Genomic DNA, 26,036 nt, shown 5'->3' on the forward strand with positions numbered 1-26,036 from the left:
TTTAGAGTTTCTCTTTCCTCATAGTTTAGTCTTGGTAGCTTATATGTGTCTAGGAATTTATTGATTTCTTTAACTTCTTTTTTTTTTTTTTGTTTAGAGAATATAAATTTTTTTTCATTTTTTTATTTTTTTAATTTATTTTTATTGTAAACAAATGGGATACATGTTTCTGTTTGTACATGGAGTAGCAGCATACCATTTGCATATTCATACATTTACATCTTTAACTTTTTAATAGTCCCTAGTGATCTCTTTTATTTCTGTGGTTTCAGTTATAATGTCCTACTTTTTAATCTCTAATTTTATTGTCTTTGCAAAAAAAAAAAAACAGTCTTTTTGTTTCATTGAAATTTTTTGTAATTTTTTTGTCTTAATTTTTTTTATTTGTGCTCTGATCTGCATTTTTTCTTTTGTTCTACAAATTATGGGTTTGATTTTGATTTACTCATTCCTTGAGTTGCATTATTAGGTTATTTGTTTCAAAAATACTTACAATTTTTTAATTTTCTTCACTGACCCTCTTATCATTTAGTAGCATGTTGTTTAATTTCCATATTATTTTATAACAGTTTTCATGTTTCTAATTTTATTCCATTGTGGTCAGAGAAAATAAATGATGTGATTTGATTTTTTAAAAATTTGTTGAGACTTGATTTGTGGCATAACATAGGGTCTGTCTTAATGTTTTCATTTGCTGATGGGAAGAATGTGTATTCTGCAGTTATTGGATGAAATGTTCTATAAATGTCTAGTAGGTCTTTTATTTTTCATTATAGATTTTTTCTCTCTCTTGATGATCTGTTCATTGAGGAAAATATAGGGTATTGAAGTCCACAACTATTATTATATCTGAGTTTGTGTCTTCCTTAAGATTAATATTTATACTAGTCATGGTGGCACATGCCTGTAATCTCAGCAACTTAGCCAGACCCTGTCTTAAAATAAAAATAAAAAGGGTTGGGTTTGTGACTCAGTGGTTAAGGGACCCTGGGTTCAATCCCTGATAGCAAAATCAAACAAACAAAAAAAGATTAATATTTACTTTATATATTTGGGTAGTCCAGTGTTTGGTGCATTTAAATTCACAATTATTATGTTTTTTTGCTGGATTTATCCTTTTATCATTATATAATGACTTTGAGTTTTTCCAGTTTTCTGCTTAAAGTATGTTTTATCTGATATGAGATAGCTACTCCTGTTCATTTTCAGTTTTCATTTTTGTGGGATGTCTTTTTCTATTACTCCACTATCAATCAATGTGTCTTTACTGGTGAGGTGTGTTTCTTGTAGATAGCATGTAGTTGGGTCTTGGGGGTTTTGTTGTTGTTGTTGTTGTTAATCTACCTGATCTTTTTGTTGGGGGATTTAATTCATTTACATTCAAGGTTATTATTTATGGGTAATAATCTACTCTTGCCATTTTGTTTATTTTCTGGGGGTTTTAAAACTATCCTTTGTTATTTTCCTCCTCTCATTATTAATCTTTTGATTTGGTTATTTGTAGCTTGATTACTTTCTCATTTGTGTATCTGTTCAACCCATGAGTTCCCTTTGCCCTAATATGGGGAGTTGAACCCAGAAGTACTTTACCCCTGAGCTATATCCCCAGTCCTTTATATATTTTTTATTCTGAGACAAAGTCTTGGTAAATGTCCTAAGCTGGTCTTGAACTTGTGATCATCCTGCTCAGTCTCCCAAGTCTCTGGGATTACAGGTGTGGTTTTATGTTTTCTTTGTCTTTCTTCTTTCTTTTCTTTTTTCTTTTCTTCCTTCCTTTCTTTCATTCATTTTTTTGACCTAAGCAAGAACATTTTTATGGAATTTGTGAATGAAGAGAGAAAAAGAAATAAAAATCATATGATATTGAGGCTCAGGCACAGTCGCTAAGGGAATAGAGGTGGTGGAGTTCCCAGGGAGGCTGGGTGGAATTAAGTGAGGCCTTTTGCTTTTATAATGAACACAGAGAGTGTGTTTGCATGCTCTTGGAAATTATTCAACAGAGATGGGCAAATTAACAACGCAGGAAACAGGCATGGATTCCAGTTCCCTGAAGCAGTGCCTTTGATAGCAGCAGAGAGATACATGGGCAAACCTTCCGGAGTGAAGGTGGAAGGCAGGGGATGAATGCGGTGAGCCTGCGGTTTGGTGATGGGAGTTTGGATCTCTTCTGGAAGGCTTAACCAGAGGAATCTAAGAAGTTATCTTATAGCGGGGAGATGTGCCCTCCTAGAGAAAACCGCGAGATTGCTTGGGAGTACGAAGTGCTCGTTCTAAGTTTGTGGTCAAAGGTTCCAACGGAAGCCCGTCAGTCCGGTTGGTGACGTTTCTCCAGCGGCCTCAGAGGAGAATGGCCAGGCTTATCCAGGCAGGGTTTCCTCAGGTGAGCACAATGCAGAGCAAGCTGAAGCCATGGAGCAGGAGCACTTGTCCACGTGCATTGGGGTACAGCGTGAGATGACTCTGGGGAAGTGCATACTGAGTCTGATGCGGACCATCCCACGGCTTTGCTGCCGGCCATAGCAGGGTAGGTGGGTGGATCTCGGCGCGGGTCTGGCTGAAGACCGAATGCTGTGCTGTCATGGAGTGCTTCCGCAGTTTCATATCCTTATTGCTAGAAATGAAAGTTAAATACACCTTCTTTACAGAGTCGAGGAAGGGAGAGATTTCAGATGCAGAAGCCCGGCATAGTGCGAGCATGTAAAATCACACCATACTCACAACAGGACACGGGGACACGCCAGAGGTTACCCACATCATGAGCTGAGAAGCAGGCGTAGGTAGCCCTTTTGCCGTGCAGGTCCAGTGAAAGTGACACCCTTTTGACATGTTTTCTTGACGATAATTATCGTCCTTTTACTTATAGATTTGAGTCTCCCTCAAGCATTTCCTGGAAGGCCAATCTAGTAGTGATGACTTTTCTGTTCTTGTCTGAAAAAAACTTTATTTCTTTTTTATGTCTAAAAGTTTTCAGCTTTGGGGCAAGTTTTCTGCTGTTAATTCATCGGATAAGCTCTGTGCCTTTTTCCATTTCTCCTCACTCTGGAACTCCCATAATGCAAGTATTTATTCCCTTAATTGTGTCCCAGAGGCTTTCTTTGTTTTTCTTTTTCTTTTTTTTTAACCTCTGAATTAACTTGAAAGACCTATCTTCAAGTTCAGACATTTCTCTTTCTGCTTGATCTAGCCTGTTGTTGAGGTTCTTAATTGAATTTTTATTTCATTCATTGAGTTTTCAGCTGCAAGCCTCTTTTGGTTCTTTTTAAATAAAATCTGTGTTGAATTTCTCATTCAGTTCATGAATTGTTTTCCTAATTTCATTGACAGATTATTTGTCAATTCTCTTTTATCTCTCTAAGTTTCCATAAATTGATTTGAAATCTTTTTTCAGGCATTTTGTCAATTTACTTTTATTTTGATTTAGATACTGAAAAGTAATCTTTGAAGGTGCCATATTTCTTTACTGTTTGTGTCCCTACATTGACATCTGTGATTCAAGTACAGCAATCACCTTTTCCAATTTTGTTAATTTTTTTTTTTTCTTTCTGCAAGGATAGATTTTTTTTCCTATGAGTGGCATGCTACCTTGACATTGGGTATGGTATGGAAACTTTGATTTGGGGTAAACTCAGTATTGTTGTCTCTGTAGTTTCTTGTAGTTCTTGACAATGATACCTACAGTTGTACTAATGGCCTGGGCTGTATATGTGTATGAATTTGGTAGTGCAGCTTTGCTGGAACTGTGCTGCCACCTGGATGACTGTCAGGTCAGATTTGAGTATGCATGGGTGCTGTGGTTAGCTAGCTGTGCAGTGGGCTGTCTGGCCAAGCATAAGCACACACAAGCCACCCTTGTGTTTTGACTTTCTCCTCTCTGCACATCTGCTTTCCTGTTTGGAAACTGGGCGCTTACCTTCTCTACTGGGCCTAAGATCTGAGCAACCAGGATTATGGTGCTGCAGCCACATATGTGTAATCATGGTGGAATGATAACAGTCTCTAGAATGGGGATACCCCATAGCTAACAAGCCCTGCAGGAGGTATGTGCTCTAGAGGTGGATCCCTTTTTCATGATTGTACCAAATCATAGCAGCTTAGATCATGGTATTAGAGGATGTATAATATGGGCTGTACTCTGTGGTAATACAGTTGGATGACTTCTCAGCAATTCTGTAAACTACCCCGTGCCCAAGAGTCTCCTGAGGTAGTCTCCTGTGGTAGTAGGAACTTTTGGGTCTCCATCTTACCTTGCCCCATAAGGAGAAGTGTTGAAACAGGAGATAGTACAGGGGCGGGGCAGTGTGCCTCATCCTTTTTCTGTGGTCGTATCTTGGGTTTTCATGTTCCACAGGGATCTTGTCACTTCCCTGCTACTTTACAGTGTATTGCCTCAGTACACGTCAGAATATAATTGTTTACTCTTCATTATGCTCTGTTTTAATGGGTGAAGTGAGATGAATAACAGCCAGCCTTATTGGGCCATCTTTATTTTTACTTTTTGAAATATATACATTGTTAAGAACTGAACAGTACAGAATGACTCTTTTTCATATTTGAAACTCTACTCAACCAGCTTTCTGACTTCTCAAAGTCAGTTACTGTGTTTGAGTATGTTTACTCAGAAATAGTTAATGTATATTGAAACTTGAGCATATATAAAACTTTTTATATGCAATTATTCTGACCCTACATTTAACACTCTGCAGTGAAGATTGTTCCATTGGTAGGAATATTGAGGTCTGTTCCTTATTTTAAATTAGAATAATATTTCATTGTGTGGATCTACAGACCTCTCATGTGACAATGTTAAGTGGTAGTTGGGAATCTTAAAAAGTGATCTCTAAGGATTTCAGGGTGACAACGTATATTCACTAGCTGATTTTGTTTGTGTATGTGTGTGTGTGATATGCTTGTATCCATGTGTATACATTAGGGATTAAACCCAGGGATGCTTTACCATGAATCTATGTCTCCAACTTGTAATTTTTATTTTTAGACATTCTTTTATTTGTTTAATTTTATTTCTAGACAGGACCTCGGTGAGTTGTTGAAGCTGGCTTCAAACTTGGAACCCTCCTGCCTTGTCCTGCCTAGTTGCTTAAATTAGTTATGTGGCACCCAGTCTGATTTGATTTGATATTTTTTTAATTGAACCTACAATTTCTCATTAATAATGTGTAGTTCATTGGTGGGTGTTCTTTGTCCTCTTTCTTACTTAGATCATATCCACAATACATTATCTGTTCTTTTTACTTTGAGTTTCTTTAAGTGACGTGAGAATTTAGATCCTTAAGAAACAAGCTTAAGGCAAAACTCTTGCTATTTACTGTTTGCATTAGTGTTTCCTTTTTTTAGTCATACCCAGTTTAGTGGCATTTTCTTTTTTTGGTAGCAGGTCTTTATTTAGTCTCAGTATTCAGCCTATTGATAACAAAATAGACTGCTTTTTTTGGATTTCCACTTCATCAGTTTGTAGGCTGCTTAGATAAATCATATTGTTAGGATGACAGATACAATTAGCATAAACAGTAATGTTAACAAACATATCTTTCCCTTGATGAACCCATAGCCATTGTGTCAACAAAAATGTGTGGGTTAATAGTTAGACTACTAATCAAAATACTTAAGAGTATCAGAGTCATCATTCATTTTATTTAGGAAGCAAAGATTATTGGTTAATCGTGTGAAACAGGTAAAGATTGATTATTAAGAGCTTCTTGTGTACTGTAATTTTAGGTAACCATTTGAGAAGCATCAAAATTTTTTTCCAGCATTTTGCTTCCCACAGCAGTTCTATAAATATACTTACATCATCGATTCTGTACACATGTGAAAATACCTTTGTCCTAAAAATTCCTTAAAACGGAATTACTTTGTATCAGGGGATTGTCTCTTTTTAAAAAAATTATTTTAACACATTTTGATATAAAAATCATAAATATTGTTGCCTAATTTTTTAAAAGTTGCAAATGGACACAATACCTTTATTTTATTTGTTCGTTTTTTATGTGGTGTTGAGGATCAAATCCAGTGCCTCACACATACTAGGAAAGTGCTCTACCACTGAGCTACAACCCCAGCTTTTATTGCCTAATTTTCAGTGTTTAACTGTAGTGAAGTTAAATATGATATATAAATTGTTTTCCTTCAGAATTAACCAGTTCCCCTTTTTTTCTTAAATTTCATTTGTAAAGAGGAAAAATTATGTTCATATGAGTCAAAAAATGAATTAATAGGATTCAAGGCATTGAGTCATAGGATTCCAGACATCTCTCACACACAAATGACTCACTTTATGTCATTGTGTTATGTGTACTGTTTTTCCTGTGTGATAGATATATTTCTTAATTTGACTAGGTCTGATCATATTTAAACACTGGGGAAGTTTGCTGTTTTAATGATTATCACTGAAAAACCTAGGCCAAGGATTTCTCTTAAAAAAATGACTAAATTAGTACTCAGCTTTGATTGCTAAATATTTCCGTTAGCTTTTTTAGTAACTGTTTGTTGAGTACTTTCTGTGCAGTTTATTGTTTCCTGAGAAATATCTTAGAATAAAAAAATAGGGTCTTGTGAAATTAACTTTAGACAGACAAAAACTCTTTCTTAGCTAACTAAGCAATTTAATGTTAATAGCACTATACCAAACTTCCTTATAATGTGTTGTTATTATTATTATTATTATTGTTACCTATTGATACTTAACCCCTGTTTTGCCTGGCACAGTTTTTTTTTTCCCCCTCCTAATTTAGTCTCAGTGACTCAACTCTCTTAGAATAATTGAGGGATTTCCCAAATAGAAAATTATTATAAAATGAAATTTTTCTTTCTTTTTTTAATTTTGAGAACTATAATAATTATTCTCAAATGGTAAACTGCATAAGTTTATTTCTCTTATTAGTCTGGAAGTTAGTGGTCCAAACTCGTGGGCAACTCTCTTCTATAAGATCATTCAGGATCTTGTTTAAAAGTCAGTTAGGATAATGGCCTATGTCCACATGACCAAAGCTTGCTCAGTTTCACATCTGCCTTCCAGCCTGTAGGAAGTGGAAAAATATTTTTACCTCTGTGATAGTTGTCTTGTAAGTTGAAAATGATCTGGAAGTTCTTTGCCCATTAACTTCCAAACATAAACCATTTTTTTCATACTGATCATAAATGACTGTAAGGGCAAGGTAGGGTAGGAATGTATCCTTTTCTGTGGCTAAGTGACTAGCTAAAACTTTAGTTCTATGGACAAAGGGGAGACATAGCAGAAAACAACTAATAGTCTATCACAAAAGCCTTCAAACATTGGATATAAACTTCAAAATAAGTATTTCTAATCAATAGTTTTCAAATGCAGTCAAGTCAGCAATACTCCATTGTAACTTTAGATAGGATCTCTTAATTTAAAAATCCTTAGGGGTTGGGGATATAGCTCAGTTGGTAAAGTGCTTGTCTCATGTGCACAAGGCCCTGGGTTCAATCCCCAGCACCACAAAAAAATCAATAAATAAAAAGAAATAAAAATCCTTGAATGTGATATTGTCCTAAGACCTTGCTTCTCCAACTGGAGAACACTGTTGTTTGGGGGAAGGAGGTCCGTGAAGCCATAAGTCAAATGTAATTTTCTTTCCTGAAGGAAGATTTGGAAGAATGTGTTTTTTTACATTTGAAAAGGGCGTGTGTTTTGACTATAAAAGTTAAAAGGGTAGGAACATTAAGAAAAAGCATTAAAATTGTTTTAAAGGATAATTTCAGATCTTTAGAGATAATTTCTTTGTGCTATTGTGAGTATTCCTGTTGAAACATTTTGATAAAGCAAGTCTCTTGATTTATTAAGATTTATTGTCAAGTCAACAATTTTAAACTATATAAAATTGTGAAATTATATTGGGAAGGAAAAAAAGAAATTTGCCCATGTATAATAGCAGTGTAAGAAGACTAAGAGGCAGTTCTTTTGTCATCTAAATTTTTGTTTTTATTCTTTAATGCACTTTGTACAAGTTGAATATTCCTTGCCAAAATGCTCCAGTGTGTTCCGGGTTTTCAGATTTCCAGTTTGGGAATATTTGCATATCCATAATGATATATCTTGGGGATGGGTCCCACATCTAAACATGAAATTCACTTGTTTCATATAAACCTGAAATAGCATGAAAAAAATTTTAGACATTTTAAATAATTTTGCACATGAAACAAAGTTGCTTGCAGGCACATTATTTTCTAAATAAATATGTTCAACCTGGACTACTGTTTCAAGACCAGAAAAAAAAAATTAAGGCTTATTGTTTTTTCTTCATTTAAAGTGTATAAAAATTAACCTCATTTTGAAACCAATATTACATCTTTCCTTTTTCTTACAGGACAATGAAAAGAGAACCCCATTACATGCTGCTGCCTATCTTGGGGATGCAGAAATCATTGAATTGCTTATTCTATCTGGTATGGTCACCCCTGTGTAATAAGAACACATTATGTGTATTTTTGTTATAATGTCTCTCAAAAATAATCCATTCTTGAAGGACTGTATAGAGGGAAAAGAGGGGTGGGAGGGGTGGGGGGGGAGGGAAAAAATAACAGAATGAATCAAACAGCATTACCCTATGTAAATTTATGATTACACAAGTGGTATACCTTTACTCCATGTACAAATAGAGAAACAACATGTATCCCATTTGTTTACAATAAAAAAAAAATCCATTCTTCATATTTGTTTCATATCTGAAACTTGCTTATTCTTACTGTAAAGATTCTGACAACATATCCTGTTCTGGGTGCTTAAAGAGTACGTTAAAGAATGAAACAAAGATTGCTGCCTTAACAAAAGTTTATAATTTAATAAGGATGAACAGATAAATATGAATTATAAATACAAATAAAGCTTACAGTATATTAAAAGATAAGTACTATGGGAAAATGAAAAAAGTAGATCAGGATAATAGGAGTGGGGGTAAGCATTATAAATGTTGTTATAAAAATTTCTGTAATGGGCCTCATTGAACAGTTAGGTGATAAGTGCAGCAGTAGAAGTGGTTAAGATATAGTCTGATTATAAATGTATTTTTCAAAACAGTGCCAGTAGGATTTCTGTCTTTGAATAGCTTTTATCTCATTCTGTTTGAGGGTCTATACAATATTTTTAAAGAAAGTATGCTTTATATTTTATTTTTTAAATTTATTCTCAACTCTTCACATTGTTCATAATATGAAGTGATGCTGGAACTATATTCAAGTAGCTCCTATTGGGTTCAACTGCCTACATCCCTAAAACAGGCAAAGAGATCTTAGAAATATTTTTTTAGGACTGGGGCTGGGACTCAGAGGATGAACGTTTGCCTAGCATGTGCCAGGACCTGCATTCGATCCTCAGCACCACATGTAAATAAAGATATTGTGTCCATCTACAACTAAAGATATATTTTTAAAAATATTTTTGTTAGAGCTAGATTTTTATAATGATATTTGTTAGGAAAGAATGCTTGTAGGGGATGTGATGACTCATACCTGTAATCCCAGCATCTCGAGAGGCTGAGGCAGGAGGATTGTGAATTCAAAGCTGTCCTCAGCAAAAGCAAGGCACTAAGCAACTCAGTGAGACCCTGTCTCTAATTAAATAGAAAATTAGGGCTGGGGATATGGTTCAGTGATTAAGTGCCCCTGAGGTCTATCCCCAGTACTCAAAAAAAAAAACCTTACAGTTGAATGAATTTTGGTGTTGCCAGATTGCATAGATGCATGCATAGTAAAATTGAAGTAGTATTATTCCTTTGATACCTTAATTAGGATATTCTTTGATACTTTACTTTTCTCAGTGCCTAAGAACAGAGAAATCTTACACAAAGATCCCATTAAATAGTAGCTTCCATAGAATTTTGCCATTATAAATCTATAAAATTTAAAAATCATATGTTTATAATGACTTTCATAATAATTAAAATCAATATGGGTGGGCATGGACTCAACTTACATTTTTAGTTTATGAATTATTTCATCTGTGATGTATTTCCTTGAAGATGTCTGTTCATCTGTAGATGCTCACTAGTTTTAAGTTAAAACTTAATAGAGATAAAAACTGAGGATATTAAAGGAAATAAATCCTGTTTCTTGTTAACTGAGACATCTTCTCTAATAATGTAAATTGATAGGCCACAGGTTTATATATGAAATTTTTGTCACAAACATTGGCCAAGAAAGTTTCCTTTTTTACGCTGAAAATTAGTCTTGCTACAAACAGTACAGTTCCATTTACTTTATTTTTATTTATTCATTCGTTCATTTATACATTTTTGGTACTTGAGATTGAACCCAGGAGCACTTTACCAGTGTAGCCCTTTTTTTTTTTAATTTATTTAATTTTGAGACAGGATCTTGCTAAGTTACTTTTAGGGCCTCGCTGAATTGCTGAGGCTGGCCTTTAACTTGCAGTCCTCCTGCTTCAGCCTCCCAAGTCACTAGTTTATGGGGGCAAGGCACGACTCCCAGCATCCATTTACTTCAATGTTGATGACTTCAGTAAGAATTTTATTGCTTTTTTTTTATTTTAACACAGAATTCTAATTGTTACTTTTTGTTTTATCATAAACATTGTTTTATTTGATTCAACATGAAAGGGGTTTTTCCCTCCATTTTTAACCCAGGACCTGGCACTTGGTGGTAGGCAAACACTGTGCCACTGAGCTACATCATTTTGAATTTTCATACCTACAAGAAACTTTTGACATGCTCAGGATCACCTTAATCCCTTCCTTTTAAAATTGAATGTTTGCAGAAGGCTTTTCAGTTACTTACAGAAGATTGACATCAGTTTCATGAGATAGAATAGCTCATGTAGCTTCTTTTCAAAGGAAAAATAAAGTTTTAAATAAATTTAGTTATTCACCATTCTCCTTATAAAAAAGTGAGTTTTTATAATTGGCCTGAATGTTTTATATATATCAGTTCCTCATCCCAGATTTCTTTTGACTTCAGTTTTTGATACTCTCCTTTTTGCTTACTCTCCTCTGACCCACAGTCCTGCTTCTACCTCTAGGTGTTTGCACCATTGTTTTCTCAGCCTCAGACCTTTAGTTAGTCACATGACTTATTTCTTCACCTTTTTCATGTCTTTGCTCAAATGTCACCTCATCAGTGAGGCCTTCTCTGATCACTACCACCACCACCAGTGTCTAGTTCCTCCTTTGTTTCCTTTTTTCCTATTATAGTCATCTGACTTCCTTTTACTATTATACTTGTGGTTGGTTTCCTGCCCCCCACCATTCCCTAGAATGTCAACTCCAAGAAGTCAGGGATTTATTCTACTTTGTTTCCATAACACATTTATTCACACACCTAGAACAGAGTAAAAGGCCTCGAGTGAATATAGTCATTCTGCATCCACAGGGGACTAGTTTCAAGACCCCCACCCCCATATATCAAAATCTGCAAATGTTCACGTTACCTATAAAAAATGATCTAATAATTGCAATATAACATTTGTACATCTCCCTATGTACTTTAAACATTTCTAGATTACTTAAACAAACACCTAATAAAATGTAAATACCTATGTAAATAGTTGTTGCACTTTTTCAGGATATACCATTCCCGTGATAAAGTTTACTTTGTAAATTAGGCACAGTAAGAGATTAACAATAGATTTTAGCAACCTCAGCATGTGATTTTGTTTTTCCTTTTTTATTGTCAATAACTTTCACCTTTTCACTAGAAGGGAGCACATTGTGGCTTCTTTTGGCATATCCAGATTGTCAGCATCACTACTCTTGTAGTGGGGATTTATTATTAAGTAAAGTGAGGATTTCTTGAACACTAACACTGCAGTACTGAGACAGTACCTTTGATAATTGAGACATCTACTAAATGACTAATGAGCAATAAGAAATTGAGTTATAAACTATTTGTTAAACTATATGTTATTAACTATATGTTTAATTTCCCTGAAACTATTTGATTATTTTTATTGGGACGTTATGTGAATGTACACTTCAGCTTTTTTTTTTGTTGTTTAAGATTTTTACTTTGTGTGTGTGTGTGTGTGTGTATTGGGGATTGAATCCAGTGGTGCTCTATCACTGAGCTATGTTCCCAGCCCTTTTCATTTTGAGAGAGGTCTCATTAAGTTGCCCAGGCTGGCCTCAAACTTACCATCCTGCTTCCTCAGCCTCCCAAGTAGCTAGAATTATAGGCATACACCACTGCACCAGCTAGATTTTTATTTCACTTATATCTTCCATTAAATATTTGAATATTTTATATCCTTGTGGTTTTTTTCTACCAATAATGTTCAAGTTATTTCCTCTGTCTTTACTTTCATTGTAATTCACAAATTTATCTTCTTATTTTCTGGAATAATTTTTCCTGTTGTATTTCTCTCAGTTTACCTTGCTTCATATAGTTTTGTCTCAGTCCTATGCTAGGTCCATTTAGATTCTTATATATCTTTGAGGAATATGCTGCTTTTTAGGAGTACATAGAGTGCAGTTTTGCCATTTTGTGTTTTTATGATCTCCATATTTCTATAATGTTGTCACTTAGTACTTTCGATTTCTGAAGGCCACTTAGGAAGCCTCTTTCTTTGCTTTTGTTGATCCAGGTTACTATCTCTTCTGGGTATCTGTGTCTATACCCTTTAGGTCTTTCTGTCAGGGCTTGCCCTTCTTCTGTCTCTGGGACTCCAGCCTTCCATCCAGTGGGTATTTCAAATGTTTCTATTATCTTCATTCTACCTCCTACTCAAAACAAATGCTAACCTTACTGTGGTCAGGCTATCAGTGTTTTAACCATCTTCTGGCAGATAGATGCCCAGATGTTTATTTCTTAAAGATACTACTTTCCATTTGGAGATGTAGTTCAGTGGTAGAGTACTCACCTAGTATATGTGTGGTTCTAATTTTAATCCTCAGCATGACAAAAATTTGAAAATTTAAATTTTTTAAATGAATATGCTGTTTTCTCTGACTGGGTCTTTATTTTGCTGACTTCTTTTTCTTTCCCCAAAGTCTAATTCTGAGCATTCTTGAAAACTCACTCCTCAGCTTTTGATTCTTTGAGTCTTCACTGTGACTACCTACTGAAAATTCACTACTTTCAGAATTTTAACTGCTGCATTTGTGGATATTTCCTAAACCTCCATTTTATTTTCTCTCATCTTCGAGGCTTTTAAGGATACTTCTAACATATTTATACTGTGTGTTCTAGCTTTGTTTATTACATGTTTATCTTTGTAGCAGGGTACTATAAAAATCTACTTTTTAGATGAACTAGTTCTTACCGTGTCCTAGGCTAAAGGCCTTACTCTTCAGATTCCAACAGATCAGGCCCAACTACTTGCCCCAAAAACAAAGTGGTAAAAGTAATGGTGAAAAGAAGATAGGAACTCTATTGATAGGAAAGGCAGAATGAGATCAAGCATGTCAACCCTGTCTTTGGGGGTACTGACATGGATTTTAGGTTTAAATAGAAGAATAATTGGGGGAAGAGTAAAAGGTATGCATAATGAAGCATTATTGTTCAAATTGTAGTCTGATTGATCATTATATTAGGTCTGGTTCTGGGAATCTACAAAAGTCCTTATCACTTGAGGGGCAATCTTTGTTTGCTATTCAGGGTGTTTATCAGACCTATGATCTTGGAAGTGGGTAATTCAGTTCTGATGAGATAATTGCTCCTTTGGGGCAGGGGGGCATTCTCAACAAAGGGTGATCTGCGAGCAAGGCTGTGCTGTTTTCTTGGAAGGTGTGTAGGGCAATGACTACAGGCTTCTAGGTCCTACCTGGGTGGTCTGGAACAGGATGTTGTAAAAGTTGGTAGGTGACTGTCCCTGCAAATCTTGAAAATACCTTAGTTACCCTTATCTTGGTGTCTTGAAGGAAGATAGGACAGGTTAGATAAAATTACGGCTAATAAAACTTGCATTACCAGTTTTTAGATAACAATACTTAAATGACTAGCATGCCTATGTGCAGAGCTGAGCAGGAATCTGAAGACAGATACAAAATGAAGTCAGAGATATCAGGCTTTATCCTGCTTTTAGTTACCCATTGAACATCTGCAGACCCAAATGAAGACTCAGTGCTTTTAGCAAAAGCAGCTTCCGAATCGCTATTATAATTAGGGATCCATAGCTAATAATTACTGGAGCTTTAACATAGAAGTCACTGCACTTGATTATCCTCCAGACTCGTACTGAAAACATAGATGTAATGTAAGCACTAAAGGTTGTAAATCTAGACTTGGTTCTGCCATAATCGACTGATGTTGGGGTATTCATTGTACCTGTATTTCATCATCCAGGAAGTAAGGCTATAGTTAGGATTTGGGATATAAATAGAATTATTTATAGGACAGGATCTCTCTGCCAATTCCAAGAGCCAGAGCTGTTTCTTATCTACTTATAGAGTGATCCTGTGTACCACTTCTGTTTGACTGGGACTTGGGTACAAATGAATGGATATCATGTAAAAAGTAGACTTTTTCCCCCCCTCATGATGTGACAGTGGTCCACCTCATGCTTTGAATATAGCCCTTGCTACTCTGCAACTGAGGCTTGTTTTAAAATGTTCGTGTTTTCTTTTCTTCCTCTTCTTCCCCCAACCTGAAGCAGGGAAGCCACAGGATTACCTTTTTCCCATCCTAGGCCTAGAGTTATCTGTCTTTGCGCACACACCCACCACAGGAAGGAGATGGCACCCAAAGGTATAGGAAATGACTGTCTCCCAAGTTAGTATGTGAATTTCAATCCCCCATCAGAGCACACCTAGAACCCTCCCTCTTCTCCAGCTGGGGAACACCTAGAATGAATCACTTCTTTTAAAACCCTCTGGGACAGGAATCTCCCATACTTCTAAAAACTGTGTCCTCATTATTTAATTGGCATCAGGGACAAGGACCAACTTTTGGTAACAATTATGTAGTTACATTTTTGTCTTAAAAAAATGTGTTTGTATTCTGTTAAGGGTAATTTTTGTCCATTGACTTAATGATTTCTAAACAATTATACACAGTTGATTTTTTTTTTTTTAATTCCCTGTTTAAACCTTTGTTAAGGTGTAACCCAGAAAGACATGTGGATTAGTTCCTCTTTTAAGTTTTTTCTAAGTCCGTAACCATTGCATCTATTTTATTCAATAACCTTATAGTCCAGACATTTTTAGTTCTAGAACTATATTGGTATTATTTTATTACTTTATGACATACTTTCATTAGCAAGAAATGTAATGACAGGTTGGAATAATCTATCTTTAAGTAATATTATATTCATTTATTTGAGTATTTCAGTTTTAACTCATATTCCTAAGTGGGGTCTGATTTTTCTTGAATATGCTCTGTTTAAAGGTGGCTTATCTAGCTTACATACAAATGTTTATTTTATGTTAAATAAAAAGCTATTGCCTTATTGGATAATTGTGTAAGTTTTTTAAAAGTTGATTTTGTTTTATAATTTAAGGGTAATTTATTAGAAAGTGTGAAAAGAGTAGCTTTTCAATTGTTCCAATTTGGATCATATATAACTCTTATTTCAAGAGATTTATTTTAAATATTTTATGTAAAATATTTCAATTTTTTTTTTCCTTCTTGTTGCAGGAGCTAGAGTTAATGCCAAAGACAGCAAATGGTTGACACCTTTACACAGAGCAGTTGCATCTTGTAGTGAGGTATGAAATTTCTCTTAGTAAATATACTATATATAAAAGTCATCAGGTAGGCCTGCCTGAGTTCATATTCAAATAATGTTTTTAAAAGAAGGAAAAAAACTACCAAAGTGTCTAGAGTGGTTATTTTACTTGAGAATTTATACAAACCAAATTAATTGTTGCATGTTTCCTATTGTGTGTAAGACCTCTTGAGAATCTGAAATAGCCTCTTTACTTCTGTCCCCACTACAAGTATTCTTCACTGAACTATATTAATCTTTAACTATTAATCTTCCTCAGACCTTTTTTCTTCTGGTTCACAATAACCTGTTGAAAGATTCTGTTGATTGTAATCAAGACATGATCTTTTCAGTGTGTAATGATCACTTGAACTCTTAAAACACTGAAGTTAGTTTCAATACTACTTGATTGCCCATTTTACCAGTATGAAATACGTAACTCTAAAAAAACCTTCTTTGTAATCCTATATATTATATATTCTTCAAGATAATTGACATTTTAAGAGAATGTTTATTGCTTGCAAAGTATTTTTGTAACTTTCATATTTTCTGGCCTTTTTAACATCTTTATATGAATAGACATTTAGTGGCAACTAGAAACTGCTAAGCTGGTAGTGATGAGGCAAAAGCCTGGACCTTTAGTCTGTTATTTTACTGCTTTATAAAGTATATTGTGCTTTTCTAAAATGCATTGTGTCCAAAGCACCTCTTTTACCGAGTTTGCTATCAGGGCTTGTTTCAGATTTTTAAAATAGATTAAAATGTAAAAATATGTGATTGTGTAAATTGATATTAATCCAGTGTTTCTTCAGTTATTCAAATTGAGAGAGATAAGAAAGGAACTCTTTAATGTAGCAACTGCTCTTGCTTCTATCATGGGACCAGGTAGTTCTAGAAAAGGAAAGGCAGCTCTGTCTAGTACCTTGGGAAAAACTGGGAGAGCTCCTGCTTCTTTATTCTTCCTTGTATTCTTCCTTGTAACCATATCTTGAACCCAGTACAAGAACCTGGCACAAAGAGAAGTAGAGATAGATAGTGACCAGGGCAGATTACAAACCTTGTCTTGTGACAGAGTCATGTAGGTGTTGACTGAAGCCTCATAATAAGGAGAAGAAGGGAGGGAAGAGTTGGTCCTACTATTAAGGACACAATCTGATTCCAATATGACACCTTGATATGCTCTGACTGATGAACTTATGTAACTTAGATTTGGAGAAAGTAGCTTCAAATATCTCCTCAACTTTTTGTGTGATGTTGTTCTAGTTAGCTATTCCTCACTGTGACCAAAATTTAGAGGAGGAAAAGTTTATTTTGGCTCACCATTTCAGAGGTTCAGTCCATGATTGGCCAGCTCTACAGCTGTGGGCTTGAGATGAGGCACAGCATCTTGGCAGAAGGGAGTGGCAGAGGAAAACAGCTCAGGACATGGGAACCAGGAAACAGAGGAAGAGTTCTGCTCACCAAGGATAAAATATAAAACCCAAAGACACACCCAAGTGACCTCCTTCCTCCAGCCATGCCCTTCCTGCCTGTATTACTGCCCAGGTAATCCATATCAGTGGATTAATCCACTGATTAGGTTATGCCTGTCATGGTCTAATTGTTTTGCCTCTGAAAACACTCGCATTGTCTGATATGAGCTTTTAGGGGATACTTCATATCTAAACCATAACAGATGATAAAACAGATCTGGGACTATTATGAAAACTAAGACATATTAACCAAAATAACTTTTAATTTGAAATTCTGTGAAAAGTTTACTAATTTCAGGGTTAGCCCCATATAAGGATGCTTCTTTAGCAGTCAAGATAAACATTACTGTTAGTGAAACCTATTAATGTCAGTCATGTCTACCCATTTTTCAGTATGACTCTTGTGAATATAGCTATTAAAATTAATGGAGTTTGCCATATTAAATCACCAGAAAGTACACTTTCTATTTTTGCAATGGTTGTAAAACAGACCAAAAATTCTTAAAAAACAATTAATGTTTGAGGAAAGCAGCAGGTTTCACCCAAAAACTTTACTTCTGATTGCTTAAAACTGTGTACTCACCTGAACTTGAGGGCAAACTGTAGATTAGAAATCAGTGGTCCTGGTAAGTTTCTTAAGTCTGCTTTTCTGACTAAAAACTATGGACTGAAATATGTAGGATTGGTACTCTTGCAGGATTATGGGAAACAGGTATAGAAATGTGCTCGTTACATGAGAGTATACCTTATAAACATGAACATTTCTGTTTAAAAAGAAAATCTCATAATTAAAAAAACTGCTACAGGGCTGGGGTTGTAGCTCAGTGGCAGAGCGCTTGCGTAGCGTGTGTAAGGCACTAGGTTCAATCCTTAGCACCACATAAAAATAAACAAATAAAATAAAGGCATCCCGTCCCTCTAAAACTACAAAACCGAAAAAGAAAGGAAAAAAAGCTACAAAACCTACTCTCAGTGATCTGGTTTCCCAACACCACCTCCTTACTGGCTGCCTAAATCTCTGTCACTCTAATTTGTGACAACCATTCTTTTTTTTTTTTTACGATACTGGGAATTAGAACCCAGGGCCTTGTGCTTGCAAGGCAAGCACTCTACCAACTGAGCTATATCCCCAGCCTGCATGACGACCATTCTTGAAGAGCAGCATATAGTTCACCTCTTTTTAAGTACTGCATATCCTTCTGAATAAGCCAATTTTTTTAGTATTAGAGTTTCTTCTTAGTATTTTGCTTGTGTGTGTCTTTAAGAAGACACATGACACTCCTGGATCCTCTATAGGGCCTATAAACTTTTTTAACCTAATCAATACCAATCAAGAATTCTACTTTAGTTCTGTCAAGGTAACTGAGTTTAAATAATATAATTACACAGGATATTATTGATCCATCTAGACTTTGTGTGTGTTTGTAAACCTGCTAATCCTTTTTCCAGTGCCTTCTTCAACTTAGTGGTAATAATTGCTTTAAAAAAGGGCAGACAGAGCCAGCTAGGAGAAAGTTAGTTATTACTGTGGAATCTTAGTCTAGAGCAACCCAAAGATATTGATTAATACAATGAGGATAATTATCAAATCTTTTGTCATAACTCTATATTTCACAATGTTACTTAAATTTACTTTTCTTTTCCTTCCTTCCTTCCTTCCTTCCTTCCTTCCTTCCTCCCTCCCTCTCTCCCTTCCTCCCTTCCTCCCTTCCCTTCCCTTCCCTCCCTCCCTTCCTTTCTCTTTCTTTCCCTTCCTTCCTTCCTTCCTTCCTTCCTTTCTTCCGTCAAGTCATACCAGCAGGCATTTCTTATACATACCCTCTAATACCTGAAAAATTGGAATTGAAGTTATAGTAATATTCATTGTTTATGAAACCGTTTATGCCTGTTATCCTCCCACATTATTGTCTCATGTGCTGATAATATGATCTAGAATTTTAGTAGGATATGCCATTGTTCCTCTTTGATTTGTATTTCTGAAATTTCACCTTTTTAAAGGTCTCCAGCCTTTAGAAATTTTCTTTAGTTTTCTCTGAGATTACTACTTGGATGAGTATTACTCTGTGTAGTAAATAAACACTGATCTGTCTTATGTGTCTTAGTTGCTTTATTTACAACCCTTTTTAGGTGCCACTTAGGTATCCTTACTTGTCACGAACTGGATTTATTCTTGCTTTTCAATGAAACAATAGTTTTGATTTTACTGTTATTGCTAATAGAACATAAATATTTCCCGACTTTTCAGAAGTTTTAATGGTGTATTTTCCAGAATGAGAATGAATAAAGTAAGGCCAGCATATTTACTGTGCTGTATTTGCCTCACAATTTATGCAGTAATAAATTCTTTATTTTATTTTTTAATTATTTTCTAAGACATCCACTAATGTACCTATCAACTTTTTTCCCCAGTAAAGTGTTAATTTTATGCCCAAGTCATCCTGTATCCTTCTCAGAAGTGGGGATAGGAATCCTGATAAAATTTGGACCTTTTTTTCCATAATTTCAAGAACATTCTTTTGCATGTCCCCCTTTCTATATACCTTTTTTTAAGAAAAAAATTGAAATATAAAGTAAAACGCACAGATTTTAAAGTTATACACATGGGCATTGACAAATGTATACTACTGTGTAACCATTACCCATCAAGATACAGAAGAATTTTCATTACCCCCAGCAAACTTCTTCATGTCCCTTTAGTCACTAATCCTTGTCCTCAGAGGCAATCAGTGTTTTGATTTTTTTATCATAATTTTCTCCATTATAGAACTTCATAAAAATGGAATAATACATGTATTAATTTCTTTAACATAACATTTTGAGATTCAACAATGTCACATTTATTATTGCTTCATTCCTTTTTATCTGCTGAATTGCACAAATGTATATCTTCAGTTTGGTTTTTTCTATTGATGTACATTTGCATTTCTGGTTCTTAATAAACTGTTATGAGGATTTTTTGTTTGGTTGGGTTTCTTGTTTGTTTATTTTTTGGTTTTGGTTTTGGTTTTAGGTAGGATCTCACTAAGTTGCCAAGACTAGGCTCAAACTTGGGATCCTCCTACTTCATCCTCCCTAGTTGCTGGGGTTGTAGGCATATACCACCATAACCATACTTGGCTTGCTATGAGCATTCTTAGAGGGATCTGGGTTTTGCGGTTGTTGTGTTTTTGTTTTTGTTTTTTGCTTTTTTAATTGGGTAAATAACTGGAGTGGAATTGTGGAGTCATACCACCCCGATTTTTTTATTAGCTAATTTACTTCTTTAGCAGTTAGGATGCCCATAAATTACTGGGCATCTCTTCAGTTTTTTTTGCCAACCCTATTAAGTACTTGTGCTGTTTGCTATATTTCAGGCAGTTTTGATTACTTTTTACTTCAGAGGCTTAAAAAGCTATGAGTGATTTCTGGACAATAGTATTTTGTTTTGTCTTCCTTGATACTTCATATATTATAGCAATTTGTACTTTAACACTTGATGTGCATTAGTTTATTGTGCCTTGAAACAAACTTGAGAAGATTTACAATACCACCACACTACCCTCACCCTACTTTTATAGATTAAAAACACCAAGAGTCAGTTTTGTAAGACATGAATAATACACTTTGTAAATAACGGAACTAAGATTCTATTTTGGATCTGGTATTTTTTTTCATACATAGTTTCGATTCATCTACCAAAGATAAGATTAACACTGTAAGGAAAAATTTTTGCTAAGTTTATTTCTGATTATATTACTTAATGTTGATAGCATAGTGAATTCCTTGGAATCCTGCCATGAGTCCAATTTATAAATGTGGTGGTATGAGGTATGTACTTCTTAGAGAAAAATAATTTAATGAACTAGACCTTGTGATTTTTCATTGTTTAAAATATAGCATGTGTAATACTTTCAGAAATATTATGCTTCAAATTTTTGTTTTCATTGGAAATGTAATAAATCTCCTTAATATTGTTCAGTTTATAAATTGTGTCTTATTAACAGAAACACAATATTTAAAAATGAATGTTTTTGAAGAACACTTGTCAGTATTTCATTTTGTACTTTTGTGTGTGTGTGTGAATGTGGTTCTGAGGATTGTAGCCAGGGCTTTGCACATGGTAGGCAGATATTCTACCATTGAGCTACATCCCAGGTCCTATTTTATTTTATTTTGAGGCAGGGTCTTGCTAAGTTGCCCATGCTGGCCTCAAACTTGAGGTCCTCTTGCCTTAGTCTTCTAAGTAGCTGTGATTACAGGTGTGTACTACCACACCTGACTCATTTCATACATTTTGATAGAGATTGTTATGCCTTTAATGGAGGGATAGGTAAAGGGAATGTCTCAGCTATAAATTCAGAATATTTTTTTCCTTTAGTAGATTCCAACTTAACATTATTTTCTAGCAGAATTTTTTTTATTTCCTCAGGAAATTTTATTTCCTTCATGCATATACATATATGTAAAGAATTTCTAAAACTGTTAACTAATTCGTCTTTTATAACTTATCTTCATATATTTTAGGAAGCAGTTCAAGTACTTTTGAAGCATTCTGCAGATGTTAATGCTCGAGACAAAAATTGGCAAACCCCTTTACACATTGCTGCTGCTAATAAAGCTGTAAAGTGTGCTGAAGCTTTGGTACCTCTTCTGAGTAATGTAAATGTATCTGATCGAGCAGGAAGAACTGCATTACATCATGCAGCTTTCAGTGGACATGGTGAGGTAGGTGGCATTTTTCCCCCTCCACAGTACTGGGAATTGAATCCAGGAACATTATATCCCTAAGCCCCATCCCTGCCTTTTTTTAACTTTCATTTTGAGACAATTTCATGAAGTTGCCCTGACCTAAAACTTGGAATTCTCCTGCCTCAGTCTCCTGATTAGCTGAGATTACAGACAAGCACCACTATTCCTAACTGAATTTTCCTTCATTAGCCCTTTATAAGTCCACCCTAAAAGCAAATAAAAGTATCTTGCTCATATTTGTTAAATTTTGCCCATAGCAAACCTTCAAACTTTGTTTTCCATGATAAAACATTCTCAAATTTAGAAATTTATTTAGTATGTGCTGCTTGTGCACTTACATTTTATAGTCAACCTGGAGTGACAGCCTGCCAGCTAACATAACAGGAAAAGTATGTTTTATTATTGTGGGAAAATATGAATCTGGGAAAATAGCAATTTCTTTGTTTTCTCAGAAGGATAGTAGCAACGAGTTTTGAAATGTGCTTTCTTATAAATTAGTATCAGCATTTATTTGGTCAAGAAAATTCTTCAATGACAAATCATCAAAAGTAATCAATTTAAGAAAATTTTATTTAGTTATCTTCCAGCAAACATCATTTACAATAGTTGTCCTCCAAAGGGTGAGGTTTATATATATGCATGGGGGACAGGGAAGAACCAAACTGTTAGAAGAACCTTTGAGACCAACTTTTCCAGGTTTTTTTTGTTTTGTTTTGTTTTGTTTTTTTAAATGGGATCTTGCTATGTTACCCAGGCTGGTTACCAACTTCTGGGCTTAAGTGATCCTTCTGTCTCAGCTACCTGAATAGCTGGGACTACTGGCATGTGCTACCGTGTCCAGCTCCTAGTCCTTCATTTTTGCAGACACAAAAATTGAAAGTGGTAGAATGTCATTCCCAAGATTCCTTAGCTGAGAGCTATTGACTGTAGTGTTCTTTCCATTGTACTTCTCTGATTTTGCAACATGAATCCTTGCCTTCATTGTAGTTAAGGTCACAAAATGTGTTCTAATTGAAATCTGGAATTCCCTTCAACAAAGAAACTATTGAAATATGATTAGGTATAATTATTATTCTTGGTACTTTGTGAGATAAGTAGACTATGTAGTAACCTTCAAGTTTAATCATTTTGTAGATATTAAATTTGTACCTAAATTAAATATAAGACATTTCTGGGAAGAGAATTCACTTTGCATTTTAATAACATTTGGGCTATGAATAGGAATAAAACTTCTTGTTAAATAATCCAACTTTAGATCTTCCAGATTTATTCTTAGTTGTTCATAACAGGACAGAAAGGCTTTCTAGAGAGATACTGCCTGACTTCAATAACACCCACAGGGAACCTGTTTTTCATATTTTAAGACTATTACGTTAAATGGCCTTGAGTATTTAGTCTAGCTCCTTTTCGACCAGAAATACAGTGCCAGAGAAATTAAGATGAGTAGTCATCACGAGGACTATTTATGAATAATTCTACTTCTGAATTTCTTTGAAACTCTGTTTACTTTTATTCCAGATGGTCAAGCTACTCTTGTCCAGAGGTGCCAATATTAATGCTTTTGACAAGAAAGATAGGCGTGCTATCCATTGGGCAGCATATATGGGTATGTACTTTTTGAATTTAACTTTTTCACATTATATATTTAGGAAAGTAGTACATTTCATTTCTTGCCATTTTTGTAACATTTCTAGTACAATTAAAAGGTATACCATATCTTATTTTGCTGCTTAGGTGGAACCATTCTGGTAATAGGGAAGTTTTGCTACAACAGGAGCCCACTAGATCCAGTATATCTAAGAGCTGTTTGAAATTGTTTATCTTTAAAGGGAGGAATATCTCAATTATGGGCCTCAGATGTGTAATTTAGGATTGGTGTTTATGATAAACCAGTTTTTGTTGTGTTTTCATTCTAATATTAAAATATGATATGAAGATGTATTAAGAAATCTTATATTGGTCCAAGCTCTGGGTTTCATGTGCATCTTCATTTTTGATTTATGATTACCCTCTAAAACTAGATTGAATGATTGGAATGACAGTAGAATAAATTGAACATTATTACCCTGCGTGCATGTATGACTAAACAACTTGTGTAACTCTACATCATGTACAACCAGAAGAATAAGAAGTTATACTCCATTTATATATGATGTGTCAATGCATTCTACTGTCTTGTATAATTAGAACGAATAAAAATAAATAAAACCAGACCTCATGAGGAAAATGGGCCAGGGATAGACCACCCAGTACCTTATGTAGCAGTGTGATAAGAGCACTAACAAAAACTGATTGATTCAAGAATAATAAAATTTTGGCATTTGCAGGATGAAATTGGAGAATATCATGCTAAGTGAGATAAGCCAATCTCAAAAAACCAAAGGATGAATGATCTCGCTGATAAGCCAATGATGACACATAATTGGGGGTGGGAGGGGAGCAAGAATGGAGGAAGGAGGGACTGTACAGAGGGAAAAGAGGGATGGCGGGGGGGAGGAAAAGATAACAGAATGAATCAAACATCATTACCCTATGTAGATGTATGATTATACAAATGATATGCCTCTACTTCATGTACAAACAGAGAAACAAGGTTTATTCCATTTGTTTACAATAAAAATGAATTCATAAAAAGAAAAAGAAAAAAAACTGATTCTTGAGATAACTTGGAGAACTAAGGAAGCAATTCAGCCTATCTTAAAATATTTTGAAATGCATAAAAACAGCATTTCTACTCTGCTGTGAGGATTAAGACCATGCAGATAGAAATAGATCTCTAATCATGGAGGTAATATAACCTGCTATGAATCCTGGAAGTCTTGTAAGACTAGGGTTTACCTCTTGGAGAAAGTCATGTATATAGACATTTGGTTTTTGTTTTATTTTTGCAGTACTGTGTATTGTACCTAGGGCCTCATGCATACTAGGCAAGTACTCCACCACTGAACTACATCCCCAGCCCTTTATTTTTTGAGACAGGGACCCTCTAAGTTATCCAGGCTGTCCTCAAAGTTGTGATCCTTCTGCCTCAGCCTCCCAAATAGCTGGAATTACAAGTGTGTGCCACTGTGCCCAGCAGACGAAGTCCCTCCCTTTGCAGCCATGAAGCTCAGGACTTCCTTTCTTCCTACCAAAGGTTATAATTCTTTTTTTAGGCCCCCACCCCCATTGTCACTGATATACTATCTATATTAGACCTTTCTATTACGGTTGAAAAGGGTATTCAGTGTTTCTTGGAAATCACTACATGTCTTGGTCCATTTTGTGCTACTATAATAAGTACCTGAGACTGGGGAATTTGTAATGAACAAAAATTTATTTCCTCACAGTTCTGGAGGCTGGAAACCCAAGATCAAGACATAGGCATCTGGTGTAGGCCATGCAGCATTATAACGTGGCACAAGGCATCACATTGATTAGAGAGAAGAGGGAAGCTAAATTCAACCTTTATAACAAACCCATTCCCACAAGAATAGCATTAATCTATTAATGAGGAGTGCTTCATGGTGTAATTACATCTTAACATTGTTGCAATAGGCATTAAGTTCATGTGCTGGGACACATTCAAACCATAGCACTGGCCATTTAACTTTTTACAATAAACATTCAGATTCATAACTCTTTTCATTGCAAGCACTGAACAAGATGACACATGGCTTCTAAAACTATTCTAGGCATACTGGATTAAAGAGCTAAACAGTGAACATAGGAAACTGTTGATGGGTCATCTGTTTTAAAGACACGCCTTAAGTATAATCCATTGTCACCTCTAGATTATATCCAGAGAATCCTTTGACGTTAGTGTAAAAAGCCTGGTGTGGTGGTGCATGCCTATAATCTCAGCAACTACGTAAGATGAGGGAGGAGAATCGCCAGCTTGAGACCAATCTCAGCAAATTATGCAGGCTGTAAGCAACTTTTGAGATCCTGTCTCAAAAAATGGCTGAGGTTATAACTCAGTTCCATCCCTCAAAAAAATTAGAGTAGACATTAGGGATTACATGTAGTCTTGTGATTTATCTTTCACAGGTTTTCTTTTTAGTCCCTTTAATCCACTGGTTAAGGTGCTCTTAATTTTCCATTAGGCTCCACCTCTTGTGCTTATGCATTACTGAATTCTCTATTAGTGTTCTTTAGCCCCATCCCTGACCCCAAATGAATCACCATTTCTCTCTCAACTTGTGCTTGTTTCTGTCATCATCCTT

The 26,036-nt window shown here is 35.2% G+C and overlaps 1 protein-coding gene across 6 annotated transcripts in view; it reads left to right on the top strand.

The window, feature by feature from the left end:
• Ankrd28 (ankyrin repeat domain 28) overlaps positions 1-26,036 on the top strand; it is a 198,753-nt gene that overhangs the window by 105,377 nt on the left and 67,340 nt on the right. For all 6 annotated transcript variants that reach the window (XM_047531881.1, XM_047531880.1, XM_047531884.1 and 3 more), the window contains 4 exons: positions 8,346-8,424; positions 15,562-15,632; positions 21,607-21,807; positions 23,350-23,437. In XM_047531881.1, coding sequence (XP_047387837.1) covers positions 8,346-8,424; positions 15,562-15,632; positions 21,607-21,807; positions 23,350-23,437 — 439 coding nt within the window. The remainder of the gene's footprint in view (positions 1-8,345; positions 8,425-15,561; positions 15,633-21,606; positions 21,808-23,349; positions 23,438-26,036) is intronic.

The sequence above is a fragment of the Sciurus carolinensis genome, chromosome 17, assembly GCF_902686445.1.
Source record: "Sciurus carolinensis chromosome 17, mSciCar1.2, whole genome shotgun sequence".
Classification (NCBI taxonomy): domain Eukaryota; kingdom Metazoa; phylum Chordata; class Mammalia; order Rodentia; family Sciuridae; genus Sciurus; species Sciurus carolinensis.